Source organism: Hippoglossus hippoglossus, chromosome 2, assembly GCF_009819705.1.
Source record: "Hippoglossus hippoglossus isolate fHipHip1 chromosome 2, fHipHip1.pri, whole genome shotgun sequence".
NCBI lineage: Eukaryota > Metazoa > Chordata > Actinopteri > Pleuronectiformes > Pleuronectidae > Hippoglossus > Hippoglossus hippoglossus.
Genome location: NC_047152.1, coordinates 5,632,627 through 5,654,220, shown reverse-complemented (window position 1 = coordinate 5,654,220; position 21,594 = coordinate 5,632,627). Strand labels below are relative to the sequence as shown.

Below are 21,594 nucleotides of genomic sequence, written 5' to 3'. Positions count from 1 at the left end.
ACTTCCAAAGTGACGGTTTGATTCAGGCTGTGTTTTGTAATCACAGATACATTTGTAAACTTGTTTGCTATCCTCCGTCAGCTGCCGTCTCATTGCTCCAATGCCACCAGGACAAATCCCTGCACAGTTATTAGACTTAGAAAAACTGATTGTGATTACAAGGTTTTTTAATATCCAAACAATGAAGAAATAAATGACAGCAACAAACCACTCATTACGGGGAAAAGGCCGGGTTCAGTTTCATTCCGAATTCCCGCCGAGTAAATAACGACAATCTGCCCGAGCCTGTTGTCGTTTCACTTCTACTTCAAATCCTCAGCCACTGTGGGAAAGTGCTCGCATCCATAAATCATTCACTTGTTATTCTGCAACCCAGATACGGAAGAGTTGCAGTCACACAGCCTCCCGTCCCACGTTATATCCGTCTCTTCTGCTCTCTGTGGCTGTGATAGAAAGATCCCGGCACAAGTTTCCGACTTAGCAAATGTCGATCTCTCAGAGGGTTGAGAAGCGACTTGCTTCCAAAACGACCTCAATGGGATTTTTCTTGTTTTTTTTACAGCTTCCAAAGCGTGATAATTAGGCCGAGGCTAGAGAGGCAGGCTAAAACTGGGATGCCATTTGCAGCATTTGCATGTGTGTGAGTGCATGTGGTGGTGCGGAGGGTAACTGAGCTGATCCACAGTGCACAATGGACTGGCAGCTGCTGTAAACCATAGCAAGGTCATCACTACTACAGCTGGAGAGTGTGTGTGCAGCTACATTTCCCTCCATCTATGAAATATCTCTCCAGGAGGCCTTTCCTAACTTTTTCTAACTTCCCTATAATAAAATGCAAACGAAGCAGCAAAACCTTATTAGTGTGTAAAATATCCAACGCAAAGTGTACAGTAGGTGTTAAATGCACTGTTGCATCTCGCTCTCTAATAAGAAGACACAGAGAATAAAAACGGAGGAGGGAACCGTTTTAAAAGTGGCAGAGTTGTTGAATCGCCTCCCCCCCCCCCCCCCCCCCCCCGTTTTTCATGTTGCCGGATCGTATTTCATGTCGTCTGGAGACTGTTATGAGAACATCTGGGATCACAGCCAAAACCGCTCATCATTCATGTTGCTTGTCTGTTCGCTGTCCGTTTAAAGCGTAAGCCCTTCGCTGACAATAGCGAATAAACAGGAAAAGATGAAGAGAATATTTCTGGAGTCGGTTTGTTCCCTTTAATTACGTCTAGTGTGACACTTTTTTGATATGCAAAACAAAAATAATAAAAAATCCTGGCGAGTGTGTGTGTGTGTGTGGGGGGGGGTGTGAAGCAGATGAACAGAGGAACACACTGCACCTGCGAGAGGAGAATTCTTACAGACCCTGGCGTTGCTCTCATTCCGGTGTTTTTCTCCTCAGCGGTGAAGACCGTCAACTCCTGGCTCCGGTCGTTTCCTGTTTGGTGAATAAGAAATGATGAAAAACCTTCAAATGCCAAATTCAGAGAAGCTTCCGTGTTCTCTGGTGGCCTGCACACTGCACTTGTGTGGGTGGACCACAGGACCCTTTTTTTCCCCACAGGAGACATTTTGACGTGTCGTGGTGTTGAAAGCACATTTGGCCGCCTCAGTGTTGGGATCACGATCGTACCGTGACACTTGAACTGAGCGGCACCATTGTTTCATGTGCTTTTCCTACATATGACACGTCAAAGTGCCTGCTGGGAGAATTTAGTCCCTACACGACAACAGCTGGAACTCACCTTGCTGCAGAGATGTAGGAGCGTACATCCAGATCACATGTCCGCCCACAGCGAGTCGCAACCCACCGTGACGTCAGCCACTGGTTTGTGAACGGCCAGTTTGGAAGCCTGGTGTTTGGCATTTTGTCCAGAGCCATCTTGGATTTGTGAAACGCCCACCTACACCTGCAACCTGTTTCCATTGGGTGGTACTAGCTGTCAATCACACAGTATCCACGCCCCCATACATACGATGCCTTATCGTCTATTTGACTCTAAATGGGATCATGATTTATAAAGTGAACATCATGTTGTTTTGAAGAAGACTTGAAACTAGCTGATTCATGATCCTAGCTAGCTACAAAATATCTTATTACTATCTCTGTTCTCTGTCTAATAGTTAACGTTGTGGGTTGAGCATGGATAAACAATCTCAGCAGACTTAAAGGGACCGGCCCAGTTTGGTGATGATTCTCTGTGGGCGATCATTCTTACATTAGTCATTCGATCCATAGTTGACATAAAAATATTGATTAGTGCAGCTTTAAGGCTTCTGGAGGCTGGAACAGATGTCAGCTCTTTCCTGTTATTATATCATTACAGTCATTAGCTGAGGGCTCAAACAATATTTTATGATGTGATTCATTTCCTGGAGAGTTTACACTAGTTTTGTTTTTCAAGTGGTTGGTAGAAATGTGAAAAGATGGAAATATTTACAGTTCTGCACTCTTAACACTTTTCTATAATCTCTCCATCTATTTATTGATCTTCACAGAGATCATAATAAGAAGTTTGGATTTTATAAACTCTGGAAAATGAGTCACAAACCCAGCCGAGCAGGATGGGATCACTGCAGCACAACGTGGTCCTGCAGCAACATGAGGAATAAAACTCAGGTTATTGAGAATGTCACATAAGCTGTGTTTATTAAATCTTCCCGCTACGCCTCGACGCTCTAGATTTCCTTCTGGTGCCATAAGTTTTTTAATGAATTGGCCGGCGTCCAGCAGCACCAACATCACCTCAACAATAGCAGCCTTTGCTCGCCACTAAATATCTGATTCCTCTGCTGATGTGAGGCGCTAAATGTGGAGATGCCGTTAGTGTGGGCAGGCACAGTCCCCGGCTATTATCTTACCAACGCCGTCTTGACATAAACATTTTGGAGGCAATTAAAGATTATATGCGAGCGTGCACGTGTGTGCGTGGCTGTCAAAGAGCAATTACGGGGACAATGTCCTCAATGTGGTTCCGGACGGCTCATTTTCACATCAGAGGAGACCGCGATGTTTCACGATTTGATTAATGTGTTTTCAAGACGTGTGTAGTGCGCAGGGACGTATTTGCAAAAACCCACGCACAAAAAAAAAAAAATCACAGATCACACACACACACACGGAGATGAGATGGACGCGAGGCAGTAAATGGCTCTTAATTGATGCACTACATCCTTCGTTTCATTATTTACAGGCTCGCCTCATTATTCCAACATTCCCAACTCCGAGCACTTCACAGAGCGGCTTCCACGGTACAAACAAATAAAAGTGGGAGCCCGGAATAGCAAATGGAACCAACTTCATCATTACGGGAGGATGGTGTGTGTGTGTGTGTGTGTGTGTGTGTGTGTGTGTGTGTGTGGTTGTGTGAGGGAAGAGGGGTTTACATTATTCTTTACGAGTTTGATCATATGTGGAGAGAGGACGCTGCAATGTGCACGGTTGAGCATAACTTTAAATAACTAAAAGCAAGTCCCCATAACGTGATTCATTCAATTATATGGAGACATCTTTTAAGGTTAGATCTAAGGTTAAGTTCAGTTAAAGGTTAGAGTAAGGTTACAGTAAGTGTTATGTAAAGTCCTCTGAAGTCACCGAGAGATAGCAAATCAGAAAATGCTTTTCTTTTGTGCATTTTACACCAACATGTATCCACAGGGGAGGTTGTTTCCTTCAAGCTTCCTTTACTCTACAGGGTTTTTCAGCACTTTTTTCAAGTCGCAGAGGATTTGCCCTCGATCGACGCCCAATCGCCATTCTCCAAACGCAAAGACGCAATTAGAGAGGCTTGTGTCCCAGGTACATGAAGTGGTGAGGTGCCCCCTGCTTTTTTTTTTACACTGCACATGCACAAATCAGGATATAACACAAACTCAGTGCAGCTTTTACATCAACTGCATCGGTTAGTTTTCTCAAGGGCTCCAGTTTCCATTAGAGGTACAAACATACACATACTTGTGTTTTTATAAACCATCATCATCACTATAGTTACCTCTTGTTTCCTCCACCACTCCTTAGACTGTTTCCAAAAGAAAAGTCAAAATTCAGAGAAGGAAAGACGTGTTTAGATCGTAAAGCTCAAACTTCACAGGTCCCTACATCCTCGGAACCTTTACTTCTTTAAAGCGAAGGGGTGTTAATATATCTCCTAATGCTAATAATGAGCTTTAATATGCTTTACTCTCCTGCCAGCAGACGTCTTATATGAGCAGGAGTCGATTTTTCCAAATGATGTAAATGTCGCGTTGGAAAGAAATGTGAGGGTGGAAGAAATGAAACCGGTAAAATACACAATTAAACAAACAAAAAAAAAGGGCGTGTGAGCATTTTCCCTTCATGTTCGATCACATCTGGGTGTGTGTGTGTGTGTGTGTGAGAGGGGGCACGTCGGAGTAGGCCTTAATTGAAGCAGGGTGCTGTGCCAGACTAGCCATTATGGGGCCGAATCTTGATCTAATCCTCAGAGTTAGTGGCCTTAAATAGATAATGCTCCTGTACTGGCGTCTAGTCACTGGGGAACATATGGTCCATGGGAGTGTGTGAGAGAGAGAGAGGGGAAGAGAGTGAGTGGGTGCAAGTGCATGTGTACATGAACAGGGGTAGACAGCTGAAACCAAGCCAAAGGCAGAGCGGCATGCCTGTAGCATGAGCAGCGAACTTTCCAGAGTAACTGAGAGCCCCAGCTGGTCGCTGCACGGCGATGTAACTTTAACACCCGGGCCCAGTTGTCCAGAGGTAACCTGATCCTGTTCCAGATCGGACCCAATCTTTATAAAAAATAAATCGGTTTACATCATGTAATCCAGTCCGGATCAAGCTTTTCAGCAGGATCGGGACACCTGAAGCCCAAAGTCGCGGGACCCTGCGCCTGGTGATGATGTCATGCAGGACAACACAGGCGCGTATTGTGTTGCACGCTCGCTGCCGTTCCACTCGCAAGCTGTTGAGGCACGCAAATCATCTTCTTCACAACTCCGCCTACGTGCTCGGTCACATGTTTTGCGATGAGTGGCGTCGAAGCGTGGGACGCTCAGGTGTGTTTGCTGCGGGAGGAAGTTCAGACGAGGGGTTCAAGGGTTTAAAAGAAATCTGTGATCCTGATTTGATAATCTCGATCAGTGATCCAAGTCAAAGTTAGATGATAGAATGATTTAAGTCTTTAAACAAAGTGACATTCTGGATCCCTGAGCTCGAAGGCCTGAGTAGAGCCCGAGGAGGTTGAAAACAGAAACAGTGATGACAGACGGACGGCCCAACAGACTGAGAGAGACAGCAGCAGACAGATGAAAAACAAAACAAGTGTGAGAAATGCCAAGAGCAAGAGAGAAAAAAAAAAATCAAATTTAGGAAAAAGAACCTGCCAGAAACAACAATGGCAGAAACCCCAGTGTGCTCAAAATTGCAGAGCCGCAGCATTAGAGCAGCTTGTCAATCACAAGCTCCCCCCCTGACTAGCACGGAGCAGGTGAGCCGAGGTTTAACTGATACACACACCGACGAGTCAATTACAGGCCGGCGAGGCAGAATGTCACGGCCACCCGGACACTAAACCTGGCGGCTTAACCTCCTTACGCTGCATCAATATGCCTCAGCGGAGAGGGACGGAGGATGAGGAGCAGGAACAGAGCCCGGCTGCTGCTGGAGACTGAGCGGGTGCATGCCCCGCATTCTCAACACTCACACACCTTTGAGTACTAATGTCATATATCTCTGTATTTTTACATTGTTTCCTCTCAACGACTCCTTTTTTCTTCCCCTCAAGTTTTCGCTCAACTGACTCACACTCATCTCCTGTCACTCTGCCCATTAAACACACATGTATGTCAGAGAACACTTCACCCTCCACTCAAGAGGACAAATCGGATGTGAGCGTGGACGCCCCACAGGCCTTCACCCCTCCAGGGCGTCTCCTGCTATACGTGTTTTCATGAGTCACTTCTCAAGTCAAGTCGACTGCAGGCTCTCGTGTGGAGAGACCTTAACCTTTAAGAGTGTGGAGTCCGAGTGACTGCCCACATTGCTACAACGCAGGGTTGTGTGTGTGCATGTGTGTGTGTGTGTTTGTGCTGGGATTTAAGCACAACACAGGGAATCCCCGGCTCAGCCCCACAGCCCGTCTCCCTCTGAAGTGGGGTGGGCTCAGATAAGGCGTGTTATAAAAACACAGTCTCTCAGAGGGTGGTCAGACCGAGCGGGTCACACATCTCTGATGTTTACAGGGGAAATCCACAGTGTGTGTGAGTGGGTACAAAGAGACAGAACGAGCCCGTGTGTGTGTGTGTGTGTGTGTGTTTACATAACTCAGGCTTTCTATCTAGATTTGTGAGGAAATAAGATTTTTCTTCAATCAAAACCAGAACAAAATCATTCATTTTATTTTGTATGTTTGCAGCTTTATCAGCCTCATCTGCAGGGGAGTTTTATCCAAGCAGCAAGTGAAATAGATTGGCATGCTCTCTCTCTGTGTGTGTGTGTGTGTGTGTGTGTGTGTGTGTGTGTGTGTGTGTGTGTGTGTCCCTCTCATTTCCTCCCTATCACAGAGCTTATCTGTGGACTGCAAAGAATTGGGGGAGAGGAGTGACAGAATGGAAAGAGGAGATGGAGGAGAGAAACAGAGAGACGGAGCGATGGAAAGTCAAGCTGCGGAGTGAGAAGGGCAGGCAGGTTGCTGCGTGTGTGTGTGTGCGTGTCTGTGTGTAGGAGTGTGTGTGTGCAGTTGTGGCAGCTCCACTGTTATGTCTAGAAAAGAGGCATAATGAAGGGGCAGGCACATTCAAATGACTCAGAGAAACTACACATTATGCCTTTTTCTTTCTGCAGCGCATGACACAACTCTGCGAAAGACGCTCAAAACTGTCTGAGCGGAAAACAACTAATAAATAAACAATTATAGATATATATAAAAATCCTGTGTCGAATGTTTGTGCCACCTGAAACTCTTTGCGGCTATAAATAGAAAATGTCTCACAGTGTTTTTGCTGCTTGTGAGAGGTGGAATCCGGACGCACAAACCGGTTGCAGGAGCCGGCAAGTTTGTCTTCACTGCAGAGAGCTTCTCAATTAGCCACTAATTGCCTCGCCTTAACGAGTAGGACATTTCTTAGCACTAATGAAGCTGGTGGCAGGCACCGAGTGTGTGTGTGTGTCACTTGGAGCTACAGTGGCAAGGTGTGTGTGTGTTTTTGAAAGAGAGAAAGCGGAGACCGGAGCAGAGATCTAATGGAGTTGGGGGCCGCAGCTCATTTTCAGCGAGCTGTTTGGCATTCTCTGGAAGGAATGCGTGGCTGCATTACACTGCTGGCTGCCACAGTGACTTTCCAATGAGGCCCCACTTTGTCTTCACCCTTATCTAATCCACACCGGTACGGTCATCTCCGCAAAACCAATACGAGGCTGGAAATCAAACCGCCGGCTTAAACCCCACTCGGTCCAAACATGAAGGAAAGTGAGAACTTGTTTTCAACTTCTACTACAGCATCGTACCACAGACTGTCAATAAAGATGGACGACGCATCTCCACTTCCTCCCACTATCCAGAAATATATATATAATAATTCAATATATAATATGTCCCTCTGGTAAATAAGGATGTCCTGTACCTCTGGCTCATAGCGAAGACGACACATCGCGCTCTGTGGAAACTAAGCGGGTCCCGGCATCTGGATGAGAAGGGCGCCAATTTCACAGTGCTTGCCAGGCGGTCAGCTGAGTCTCCGACACACACACACACACACACACACACACACACACACACACACACACACACACACACACACACACACACACACACACACACACACACACACACACACACACACAGGTGTGAGGGCAGAGCAATACGGATGTGCTGTGTGTGAGAAACAGCAGTAGAAGCCGATAAGTAACAGAATGAGGATTTAAGTTAAGGGTATGAGTGTGTGCACGAGAGGCAGCTCAGTCTGGACACACACTAAACCACAGTTTGGCAGCAGCACCGCCTCTGGAAACATTTAGAACTTTACATGCACTTGCCCTGCCACACTTCCACTGAATGCATGTCAAGTGCTGGACAAAGTGCACACACATGATTTCATACGGTCTCTCTCTGACACTGATGCATTTCCCCGTTGCACGCTTCCATTCTCTGGCTGTCGTCCTGTGTGTGTCAGAGGCCACGGCCGGTGCTGAAAGCCTGATGGATGGGGCCCCGGGGTCACGGACTTCAGCTGTGGCAACATCACAAGCCGGAGAACCACGCCGCCAGCCTTGGGGTTCGCACCGGAGTGCAGAGCGCTTTTTTTTTGGGGTGGTTTTTCCGGAGTGAAAGGAAAGCGGGGAAGATCCAGGTGGGGTTTGGACGAGGGTACGGAGGCAGCGCAGGGACTACTGAGGAACTCCACAGGGAACAGGTCCATTCAGAGGTGCATCCACTGGTTGGAAAGGTCTCGCTGAATGTGCTCATGTTTTTGATTTTGAATGAAAACAATGTCAGAAAAGCAGCCTACTGAATAAATTCATGCTAACTGGCTGCAACCACAAGAGCTCACCACACTGAGGTGACGCCCGTTTCAACGCCTGAATGCGCTGCAGATGGTTTTCCAGCTGCCTGCTCCCCACATGTCACATGACACCAGCGTTGTCACAAGGAATAAAGCCACTTTTTCATAAAGGAGTTGATAGAATATGAGCTTATATGAGCAGATGTTCGGTGAAACGGGAGAAAAACATCCTGCTTTTCTCCATTAATGGAATGTATGAACCTTTCATTGTTGCCACGACGATGTCATCAGCTCCAGAAAAAAATTTAAAAAGGAAGGGGGGGCTGCTGTGCCAGGAGCGGCGGTGGCGGCTGCGTTGCCATGGCGACAGTTGGTGTAAAAAGATGGTGGTTGGTGGCTCGGCTGTGGTGTGTGGGCGAAATGACGAGAGGCAAGCCAGCGAGCCAACATTGCTTTTAGGGTAAATATGGTCTGAATTAACCGTGTTGCTGCATCGACTCGGCAAAAAAGAAAAAAGGAAAAGAAAGGTAGAGACATTAAGTAAGAATGGATTTGTCTTAAACACAGCACAAGGTGAAACCAAGCAAGAATATTGCACAGGATATGAAATTATTTCCAATATCAGCCCGGCTGTGGAAAATTCAATTTCACAGCTCGTGAACAATATCAAACAAACACGCTGGGTGAGAAGCGCCCACTCCAACGTGAGTGATACTGTATGAAAAGGCTGCACGGCCCACATTAAAGAGAATGAGGTGGGTGAAGGGCAGGCTAACGGGTGCCGCTAATCCATAACTCCACTCATCTCCATATTCAGGCCGTTTAAACTGCACATTAGCCACCAGCGATATTCCCGCGGCCCGTCTCAGACCTGCAGGGTGGGGGGTTGGGGGGGTTTGCTTTCTAATGAACTGTATAATTAAATGAGAAGCTCGGCTCGGCCCGCTCTCGACCACTCCGCCATCCCCGAGACCGAGCTGCCCTAACGAGGGCTGAATTGAAATGAATGACGGCAGGTGAAGGACAGAGGGACATGGCGGGCTATCACGCCGGAATGTGCGTTTAATGAAGAGGACGCCAAGGAAGACGGAGGGGGCGAGGGGGAGGTTGAGGTCGCCGCGGGCGCCAACCCATACCGCCATACTGCGGCATGATAGTGTTCAGTCCCCCCCCCACACACACACTCTCTCTATCTGCTTCCCCTCCGTCTTTCTGTGTGTGTCTCTCGCAGCTCTGTCTTTTTTGGGCTGCGTAGGCGAGATAGAACCGTTTCAGCTGCCTTTACCTCCCCAGAGCGAGGCTTTTGACTGACACATGCTAACAAGTTAAGGTGTTCGACAGGGGCGCCGGCTGAATAGGTAATGCTGGGAGAACATAACCAGGGAATTCTACCCCCCCCCACCCAGAACAAAATCTGCAGTTCATTGACTGGGGAACAGAGTGTGCTTCTGCATTTTCTTTCTTCGCCCTTAAAAAAAAAGGTTTATGAGGTGGCAAATTCATGCATAAAAACTTTTGAATAACACAAGAAGAAATTGTGTATTTTCAAAAAGCAAAAAGAAAGTGAGAGGAATCATCAATGAACTTGAACAAAAGGAGGATGGGTGGAGGGAATAGACGAATAGATGTGAAGGAAGGGTACGGCTTTCCTTTGAATCAAAGGTCATTGGGTAGGAGAGGGAGAATTCCTCACGTGTGTGAGCCGACTCGAGGCATGAAAGTGTGTCTGTCAGCGCGTCGACGGCCGTGAGCGTGTCCAGTCTGAGTGTGTGTCATGTGGTTGATTAAAAGAATCTCCTCTTGACGGCCGTGAACAAAGAGGAAACACTCACACACATACTCACACTGTAACTGATCCAAGTTCCCCTTGTAGGGATTCCCAAGCTTTTGTTTAATGGACGTTAAACGCAATTAATTCTTGGTTGTTAAGTTGCTGTTGTTTATCGTCTCTGGCAGCGAACTGACCACATGCATTCAGAGGAGGACGGTTTTGTCCCCCCCTCCTGATACAGTGAACGGCCAGTGGAGGCATCTTAAGTGCTGTGAATGGCTTTGAGGACGTGGCCCCTGCTGAACCACAGGAAACACTGACTGTCAGAATCAAGGATGTGTAGGTTTCCTTCGACTGAAGTTGAGTTTTGATGAATCTAAATAATGAAAATATTCATAGTTTCCTGTTCATTTTCTTACTCCCTTAGTCACCTTTACTTTATTGTAGAGCAAGAGAGTTTATTCTTGACTTTTAGTGGATCTTTTTGTCCGGAGAGAGCTGTAGAGCAGAAAGCAGCTTGAGCCTGTGCAGTTTGGTGTTAATATTAAGTTACGGGGACTTGATGGAGGTATGCGCTCTATTAAATGTAATTCTAGTTTTAACGTTTGCTCATTTTTTGGTAAAATTCCCTCGTTGATGTCTGATGTTTGAGAGCCCTCTCATTGTTTTGTTATCTAGATTTTACTCTTGAACAAAATAAACCATGAATGCAACAATTTCATCAGCACAAATTTCAGTGCCTTTGAATGCCTCGCAGAAGAGGGCTTTAAAAATGTTCCACGCTTGTGAGTGTACTGCCGCGGCATTAATACCATTACCATGGCATTATCATGGCGCTATCGAGGCATGGTAATGCCTTCGATAATGGTAAAGCCACGGACCATGTGACGCTTAATGGACTAAAACGTGCAAACCTCCTTTATGTGTCCTTTAAAGTGTGAAACGTGACTAAAATACTTGTCTCTGAAGGCTAAAATTAGCAGAGCGGCTTTGTCTCTTCAAATGTGCTTTAGTTCTAAGCGTGAGCAGGATATTTGGGGCCGGTTTCTAATCACAGGATGGTGAAAATCATCGGAATTTGGTCACTACGCGGATAGAAATGTGTGATTAAAAAGCCTTTGTTCCGTTTACTCTCAGATAAACGGATGATCTGAAGTAGGTGAGGCGCATTGATGTCGCCCCGACTGTATCTGGGAAAGAGTTCATTTGCTTAAAAATGGGCTTAAATGAAGACAATTGATCAGGCATTTATCTGGTTTGAAAAGGTCGATCCCAGCCCCGACACGAGGGGGGGGGGGGGTCAAAGCAGCTCGGAGACGAGACAGATCAGCAGAGGCCTGCTCCCTGTTGGCCTTGAAGATAATTAAACCCTAACTGATAGAAACAGCCTCCTCCACACTCTAATTATTCCCCGTTTCAAGTCTAATTTCACCAATCACTGCCATCTTTGTTTCTGAGAGCAAATTGGGCCATAATCACTTTCTAGTGGAGATTTCCCTGCGTCTAATTGTCGGAGATGATTCAGTCATTATCAGAACGCTGGCTTCTCTTATCACTCATCTCACAGGGCAAATTCGTCCGGAGATCCAGCTCAGAGACATGAAGCTGAATAGAGTATTGGATTTTTTTTAAAGTGATGACTCGTGGGGGACGTGAGTATTTGAAATATATTTGGGCTAATTGGTTAAATGAAACGATTTAGTTCTGCACAGTATGAGAATTTCAAAACATTTAATGTTGTAAAGTGTAAAAACAAAAAAACATGTAGTTATTTGACAGCATATTTAATCCAAACCACCATTGACACATTTAAGGAGATTTCATTGCACTAAGCTTTGATATGTTTAAGGATAAAAATGTTGAATTAAAGTTTCTATTAGCTGCACAGTGGATGAGGAGTCACACAGCGGATGTCGTATTATTAGAAACAGCAACAAAATATCACATTTAGACTCATTTTGTAACGATATGGTATCAAATATACATCAATGCATCGGCCAAATAAAGGCAAAAGACACCGGTGTGACGGCAGGATGTGAAGGAAGTCCGAGCGACAGAACATCAAGGACAAGGAGACACTTTGAAGGGCAGTTATTTCCTTTTCCTGTTTGTCCACTCAACTTCCTGTGTGTCTTTTGTTATCACAGTCGGGGCCCGGTCAAGGTGATCGCGCTTGACTTCCTTCGAAACGCCAGCGTGTGAAAAAAACCACTGAGTCAGCGCCTCCGTCACGCTCAGTTCGCTGGATTCTCTACGACATGCGGCACCAAGTTTACTCCTCGTCTCTACTGTGTGGAATTAACTTTATTTCCCTTAATTTCATTTCTACGTAGTAAAATTATATCAAAATAGGATCCATTTAGCAAATTGACACATTTGTAAATAAGTGGCAAACGTATATATATGTATATATATATATATATGTACATCCACATACTGTATAAGTCCCTAATGCTTGTTAAATCTGCCTTGGCCTGTGAGGACAGCTCCGACCAGATGGTTCTGAAAATCAGCCTCGTTTCAGCCCCTCAGCTTGTCACTTAACGCCCTCAGGCTTCATGATTGAATAAATTAATATGGCAAAATCACACTTTGGCAGCCGGGATGACAGCTGATATATGTTCGGAGCTATTTATATACTCTAGAAGCCTCGTTTGTACAGGTGAGTGGGGTGGGTGGGGGGGACTACCTTTTAAACTGCACCTATCACTGGGTTCTTCCGTCTTGGGTCGGGCTGCCTGTCGTCCCTGTAGGTGTAGCGCTCGGGGCTGCCGTAGCGCTCCGTGGCGACGGGGTTTCTCTCCGGGCTGGTGTAGCGGCCCGGGCTGGCGTCCCGGTAGCCGTCGGCTCGCCCTCCGACGGCTTCGTAGTAGTGGCGGCCTCTGGGACCCGCGGTGGGAGACGGGGGGACGTCCTGCCTCGCCGCCGTGCGGGGCTGCTGTCCTGCGTGGGGGGACGAGGGGTAGTAACGCTGGTTGCCGGACGCCTGCTCGTACTGGGTGCCCTGTTGAGGGAGTGGGACGCGGCCTGCGTGGCTGGGGTAGGGGGCTGCCTCTCTTGGCATGGATCTGGACTGGGTGGGGTAATCATATGGATCCCTCCTGAAAGAGAAAAGTTGTGTATTGTGAGAACAATTGCAGCTGCATAACTTTTTTATTTGTCCCAGATATTAGACACAGACACACACACAATCGCACATGTATATACGTACGCTTAAGACTATAGAGGAAGACAATATCTAACACCAGTTGAAACTGGTTTGGAGTGGACGTGCCAGAGACGCGGCCTCCCTCACCTCAGCCTGTTATTCAGTTTACACTGCGAGGCTGTGGCCTTGGCAGGATCGAGTTGTGGGGGGACATGGATGGAGAGATGCCAAGAGATAACAGCAAATGCTTCGGTAAGCATATATGAGGTAGTGTGTGTGTGTAGGAATGTGTGTGTGTGTCCCAGGGGTCCGCAGTAACGAGGCAGCCAGCTGGAAGTCTCCAGTTGCCTCCCACTAGCTTTGGGTGATTAGGGGCTAAACCCCTGGGTAAGGCGACACGCGGGCCTCAGGGTGACGGGAGGGGGAAGGAGAGGGAGAAAGTGAGCGAGGGGAGGAAAGCAGGAGGGAGGGCTGCTCACCTTTCACGGGCCAATTCAAATGTTTTCCGTCTTATGTGCTGTTTCCAGTGCGGAGGGTGACACACGAGTCCGGCGAGTAAGCGAATCTAAAGTCAGGTCTTCCCTGGCCTCGCTGGGAGGGAAACTCGCTCCATTTTTAAATGCGGTGATGCCTGGTCAACATCATAAATGATAACTTTTGACATTAAACGTTTTCCCTCGTATGAAGTCAGCAGGCAAACTTCTTTTTTATGGTTGTTCCAAACCACCACAAGACTGTACAGTGCACGTCACATAGCACAATGTAGACTGTCAGTAATATATATATATATATATATATATTTGTATATGTACTGTTAAATCTCATACTTTTGGGTATTATTATAGAAAATTGGTCTCAACTTAAAAGGATTCCGAATTATGCAAAAAGCCAACATCTGCATGGTTATTCTAGTAAATGTGCATCAATGGTTAAAACATGGCCGAACAGTAAGTGTGTAACCGGCTCTCGCTCAAACCTCCATAATGTTTTATCACTCAGCAGTCGAGGGCGACAAACAGATTTAGACATTTGCTTCCCAGCCCTCAACAATGGCTCCCACTGTAGTTATTACACAGAAGCCTTGAGCTTATAGCCTCTCCCTTGTTCTGCAATCATATCCGTGCGCCTCCTCCGTCCGGTCCCCTGAGTTGAGATCAGCACCTGTTGACTGGCCAATTAGAATGACTCACTCAGCGCAGATTAGGTCGCGCACAGCTCGGTTGTGTGTGTGTGTGTGTGTGTGTGTGTGTGTGTGTGTGTGTGTGTGTGTGTGTGTGTGTTACTGCGTAGAAACAGACTTCCCTGGAGGATATTCGTGGACTGTGGTGATGTGGATTTCTATATGTGTGTGTTGGTGTGTTTTCTGCTGAGCGGGAGGCCTGACCACCCAAACAGAGCAGTGGGGCAGCGTACACAGGTGGTCCCATGAATGAACAGCGCTGCCTTGTCAGTCAGCGGGGCAGTTAAGACGGAGTCGCACATGCACACACACATATAGATAAGGAAGAAAAACGGGAGGAGGGAGTGGAAAATACCAAACGAAAGAATGAAAGAAAGAGAGAAATGTGAGAGGTAGAGAGAGATTTCATATCAAATTAAGACGCAAGGAGCAGATGTGGAGGGAGTCTGGGTAAGAACAACCTTCCTGTACGGCTCAGCGAAAAGTGGAGAGAGCAAGAGAGAGCAAAAAAGAGGGATGAAGGTCAACCTCCTCATTAATCCAGATTAAATGGTGAAGGCCACCAGGGGAGGCGAAGGGAGGGAAAGAGAGAGGGAACGGGTGATACAGAGATAGAGGAGAGGGAACACCTGGGTCCTGAGCTCGACTCCGGCCCACCCAAACAGACGGGAACCTTCGCCAGTTTCCTTTCTTGTCTCATCACTCAACTCCCACTAGATGCTGCATGTTCCATTTCCACATCTTTTCCACTTCCCCTACTTCTCATTCACCTTTGGGACCTCTCCCTATAATATCTATTTATTACACCTTTCTTCACACCGCTCCTATTTTAAATCAAATCAAAGCAAATCAGACTTTATTGTCATTTCACATGCAACAGTAGTGCAGGCAGAAGGAAATGGCCTTTCCCTGGGATCACTCGATAAGATAAACAAACTAAAGGAGATCACGCATACAAATACAAAATGAAAAACACACATTGTCCCTGAGTCCCATATATTGTTAATATAATTTATACACCTCTCTTACTGTGTTTTCATCTACAGCGCAAGGTTCGCTTCCCAAAGATAACAATCAGCGTAAAGCAGTGATATAAGCCACATAAATCCACATCTGGAAGAATTTAGACAAGGTCCATTACAGCGGATTTCATCTACAGTCACTGTTACGCTCCAGACATTTTTCTGAAACTTTCTGGAGGGACAGTCTGTGTTTCCTTCAAGTAAAATGTCCGACTGAGATGTGAGAATACAGCAGGGAAACATCCGTGTGGGCGTGTTGATGACATTTCTGATACACAAGGGACAAATACAAATCTGTCAGGAGGAAAAAGAGGTGTCATGTTTTACGTGTGTAAAAGACGTCAAGGCGTGAAAGGGACCCTTAATACTTTCTTTCTTCAATTTGCTGGATGACTAATGGCGAGGATAAATTCCTTTAGTGCAATGATACGACAGTCTGGATGACCTTTGACCCGGCAATGACATAGCAAAGTAGCCTCGGTCTCTTATGGGAGTATTTACGTTTCTTTATGGTGACGAGTGTCTGAGAGACCAAAAGAGAAGTTAAAATGTGTAATATCAGATACAGGAAGGATGTTGTGCAAAAGCAAACATACAGGAAGTTGTGAGATAATTGTGGGTAATAGCATGACTACCTGCAGCCACATGAGAGCGCATTTGTGTGTGTGTATCCGGCCAAGCAGCTGGGGGATTAGGGGGTGCGCGGGCCTCAGCGACCCACAGGGAGTTCCTCATCCCTGGGTCACGCAGCTGGCTTCAACTTGGTAGGAAGATGGATGTGTTTAGTCTGGGTCCCTTTGTTAACCTGAGCCTCACTCCAACCATGTCCAATGTGCGCAATATTTGAATTTTCCATAAATTAGGATTGAATTTGGCGGAGATTTGCAGCATTTGAGAGTCGAGAGATGAGCGCATGGCTGTGTTTGTATATCGTACGTGTCAGAATGAGATCTGTGTTTACGTGTTCGCTGACGTAACTTCTTGTGAAAGGCACCGTAAGAGGGAAGGAGAAAGAAACACAAACACGGCAGAGTAACACAAAGTCTGAAAAGAGATAATAAATGAACGAGGAGTGATCTGTCATCAAGTTTCTATTACCCCAGAGGTCGAATATCCTGCTGTGCACTGGTTTACCTGTGTGCTGCCAAAAGCACAGCGCCCCCAAGGCCAGGGCTGATATTTCCTACAGAAACTTTTGACTCACACCAAACACGCCAAACACGGCAGATTACCGCCGGATTAAAATGTTGGTCGCCTTCGGTAATCACAATTAAACGGAGCCGCGCCAGTCGCCGCTAATCTAGTCTGAAAAGAGCTTATGACAACAGCCGACGTGGAGACAGTAGGTGTGTTTCCATTCAGCTGTCACACCGGGTTTCACGCACACTTTTTAAAATGTCAATGTAGTAAAAGAGAAAAAAAACGAGCAAATGCAAATTAGATGTTTCTGTGAGAGACAAAAAAAAGAAAATGGAAGGACTTTCAGGAACATATCAGATAGGTTGTTTTTCTTTGTTATGATTTAATATACGTGCTATTAGAAAAGAGGTATTATTAATAAACCTACAATTTAAAGATGCAAGGGACTGACGAGGGGAGGGATAATTTACAGGTAACATTTCAATGAAGCTGTTTTCAGACATGAGCTCGCAGCAGGAACTTTGAGGCGAGATGTGGAATTCTGGGTAGAAGATGCAGGAGGCATGTATACATTTCCCGGTGGAAATTACATGTCTTTGTTTACAGCACAAGTATTCTAATCACATATATGGATTATTCTTCCAGTTTCGCGTCCGTAACATGTTAGAAACATCATCGACGCGTCCACTCGCTCGCTGTGAATCTTTCAGACCATTCCCTTCGTGCATTTTACCAAGAAGCTGGCAGGGAAAGGTCTTGAAAATGTTTTGAAGAACTGAATTTGACATTTGCGTTCTCACATACATCCCCTCTGGAAAATGTCCGGAGTTCAGTGTGTGTCTAAAAGCAGTAAAAGTGCAAATCCAAAAATTGTGCCGCTGCATTTGTGGAATGCAAAACATCTGTACAGAAAAGACGACATTTAGAAATAGAGCGGCAGAGAGAGGGGAAAAAAAAAGAGGAGCCATGTTTAGCAGGAGACAGGCAGCGAGACAGACAGATGCAGACACCACTGAGGTCTATATGGAGCAGCAGAGCAGGGTGTGATGTGAACCACAGGGACCAACCAGAGAGGAAAGCTGTAATGACACGCTGTGTAATACATCTGACTCACACCTCGGGAACATCAACACCATATACCGCACTCACAACCTCCCTCTCCAATGTGTGTGTGTGTGGGGCGAGTGCAAATTACAGACTGAGCATTACATACATATTTATATACATGTGAATGTCTGTCGGGAGTGTGTGTGATTACATGCAAGGCAGCGGAAGATAAATGTGTGCGTTTGTGTGTCCATCTGGGACGGTGAGAGTGTGCGATGCCATTTAGGCGCAGCTTCCACCTTGTGACAGTGAAGAATCCGGGTGTGTGGTGATAGTGGCAGATGGGAGTTGAGGGGTGGGGGGCGGTGGCTGCACCTGCCCCCTCGGGAAACGGAAGAAGGAAATTAGGGACCTATCCCGGTCCCTCAACTGCACCCGGCCCTCATGAGTGCTTTACACTAAACAGCTGGAAAAGAGCCAATGCGTCTTCATCAGACCGACACAAAGACACACACACACACGACAAAAATGGGATTAAACTCGGAAAACAGCAACCCAGTGTGAGCTGTGACATTTGTGTCAATCGCGTATATTACATCAGATAAAGGTTAAAAACGTAACTTTAAATATTCATCTTAAAAAACATAAAACTTTATGTCAAATCAGTGTCACCTAAAGAAAAATTACAGATGTTAGAAATGCAGAAAGCCACATCTAGGATGTACTTTTCCATGATACTTTATTAAAACTCTTAAATAAGGTTGATATTGAATGTAGCTTTAGGAGGCATTCTATATATAGATAATAAACTTCATTTATATAGCACTTTTAAAAATAACAAGTTTACAAAGTGCCTTTCTAGTCGATTCCTGCTCTGGCTTCCGTTTAAAGTTCACGTCCAGTGTGTTTGTCTTCTTCGGTTCTCACACGTGCATTAAGAATCAGTGCAGATGCTCAGACACTTAACTGCACTGCACCTAAATGACATTAGCACATTTCACTTATTAATGTTCTGATTGCGGAGATGAGGAGAACATACAGATGCATACGCAGGCACATCTGGCCGTCATGTGCTCACCTGTTGTGGCGGGCAGACACGCGTCGCATGCAAAATGCATTAATTGCTCGGTGGAAAAGAAAAGCAGCTGCTGCACCTCACTTCCAACCACTCCCACTCCCACACACACACATTCATATGCATGTGTGCAGATATTTTTCTGGGTGAAATGTTGGATGTGACAGGATTTTTTCGGAGGAACCAGTGCTGCCACAGAAATGGTTTCATTCCCCTAATTCAGCCTGTGGCTCAAGGAGGTGATATCAATATGGAGAAAGACTGGAGAGCCTGACCGATATGACATGTCAGCCGATATATAGAAATTATATAAATATATATATATTATAAATCCTTAAAAATATAAAAACATTGCCAATGATTCCTAAGATGTCACTGTTTACTTATGAATGTCAATGAGGCTAAATGTTTTACAGTTTAACTAAACTTTATAATAAAGAGAAAACACAAATACAACCAAAATATATTGAACTTGCAGTAAGAAAATAAAAACTAGAATTTTTCTTATTTAAAGTGATTTGTATTCATTGATTTCTGTGTCTCTCTGGATAGAAATTGATAAAAAGAAAATAATATTTTTTACATAAAGTATAAATGCACATGTTTCCTGCATTGTACTGTGCAAAATCAAAGTTTTCATATCGGCAGTCATATCTGTGAAAGGTTCCAGATAAGTTGTAGCCAGAACCACAACGTTCCTCTAGTCATCAATTATTGTAAAATATGTGTATTTAAAAAATGTAATACAGTACATTTAGCAAGTTGACATGTTCATTAGTGCATGATGCATTCTCCAGATTCTCCAAATCTGTCCACGTCCAAACTCTGCACGCACACACACACGCACGCACACACACACACACAAACACACAAAGCCACAGCACTAATGGCACTGAGCTAGCTGAGTGCTACAGACACAGAGCAGGCCCTGGCTCTGCAGCAAAGGAAACCATTAGCCGCTCTGGCCCCGGCCACCGAGGCAGCTCCGCTAATCAAACCCGGCTATGTCAACAGCGGTGGTGGAAATTGGCTCTCACCTAAGACTCACGTGCCTCATCTAAATGGGCCCGTGTTTACACTCTCTGCTACTTTATACGAGGCTAATGACAGGGAGACGTGGACAGTGTCGGAGGCAGGTAGCGGCGGCTCCGACTGCAGCGCCGAGGCTTGGGGTCGGGAATGAGAAGGCGAGGAGAGACGGGAGGCGCCGGGGCCAAACGGCCTGAATCCAAACCGACAGTTTCCCATAAAGCTCATATGAACATTTAATGACTCATTCATCATTTCAGTGATGTCATGCTTCCGATGACAATCAATAACCATTTATTCTGCATCCACGTCCTTTTCCATGTATTCTGGTGATTTGAGGTGATTTAGCTGCTGCTGCTCATTTTCCCAGTGACAATATATGCCAGAGAACAAAAAATTACAAAAAAAAAAGGGAGATTTACTTCTTGGACCGAGAGGGAGAGAGATCGTGTAATGGAGACACACTGGGGGAAAAGCAGTGAGGTAACAATTGATGACAGAAACAGATGGGTTTTCGTTTTTCTCTAAATGCAGAAACTTTCAGGCTGTCCACAACTCGCATTCAATTTCCCAGATTATTTGCAGTTCAAACTAAATTCACCGCGTACCTCTTCTATTCTAACCATAGACTCTATATAAAGATGGACGATGGGCCCCCCCTTCCTTCCAAAATCCAGAAATTTTGCTAAAATATCTTTGGCATCACTTCTGAGGGGCAGTCATGTCGTCCACCTTTGGATACAGTCTGTCATTCTAACAGGAGACCATTTGAATTCACAGTGACCCCTGTGTCTCATCCACAACGTGCCCCTCTGTATTTGCGCACCGGAATCGTGCATTTGCAGAACGCCGCGCCGACGTGTGTACACGACAGCCTCTGTATTCCTCGCTGAGCTCGCAGGGAGCACTGCGGCCTCAAAGTATATATCTTTTGGTTTATTTATAAAGCAATGATTTCATTTTCCCTTGCACGCGGGCCCGAGAGACTGCGGGAGAGAGGGACGGGGAGGGAGAGGGATGACAGGAGAGCGAGACGAGATACAAAGAGACGTAAGAGAGATATAAACAGAAGTGACAGAAAGATGCAGGTGGAGGGATTGATGGAATCAAGGAAAAAAGGCCCGAGAACAGAAAAAGGGAGAAGTTATTGTAAACCGGTAGAGCCACCGGTGTCTCGGCTGTGCAGGTGGCTAAAGCCCTTTCATTTCGTACCGCTGATTCCATTACACTCTCCTGTGTCTGAGCGCAAACACCGTTAGCTGGACAAACACACCGCCGCCTCTGCACACCAACGGGGGCTCGTTCCCTCATAAAGAACCCGCAAATAAGAGAAAAGGGTCACAGCGCCTCTCGGGAAATCAAACAAAACAATCGGCACGTTGCTTCAGATGCTCTTGAGCTGCTTATTTAACCATAAAAAAGGGAGGTTTGTGGGGGTGGTGGGGGGGTCACGTCACCTTTTAAACCAATCATGTAGGGTCCTGGAACGACATCGGCAGCTGTTGTGGGGCGAATGTTGAAGAACGATAGCTTTCCAGAACCCGAGGAATTAAATGACTTACGGAGACAATAACTCTTAAGTGAATCTGGGCGAGTTTGAAGTGAGTCATTCGACAGCTGGACCGCAGAGGGTGGGGGGGGGGAGACAGTCGAAGTTTGTTTGGGGGTTTATTAAAAAAAACGAAAATATGATTTCTCCGCTGACCTTGA

General features: G+C 45.9%; 1 protein-coding gene across 2 annotated transcripts in view; it reads right to left on the bottom strand.

Moving 5' to 3' along the window:
* Positions 1–11,959: 11,959 nt before the first annotated feature.
* pard3ba (par-3 family cell polarity regulator beta a) overlaps positions 11,960–21,594 on the bottom strand; it is a 133,825-nt gene continuing 124,190 nt past the window's right edge. Inside the window, exon 24 of one of the 2 annotated variants that reach the window (XM_034611081.1) lies at positions 11,960–13,344. In XM_034611081.1, coding sequence (XP_034466972.1) covers positions 12,936–13,344 — 409 coding nt within the window. In that variant the 3' untranslated portion in view covers positions 11,960–12,935. The remainder of the gene's footprint in view (positions 13,345–21,594) is intronic. The other variant, XM_034611090.1, reaches the window with a different exon arrangement.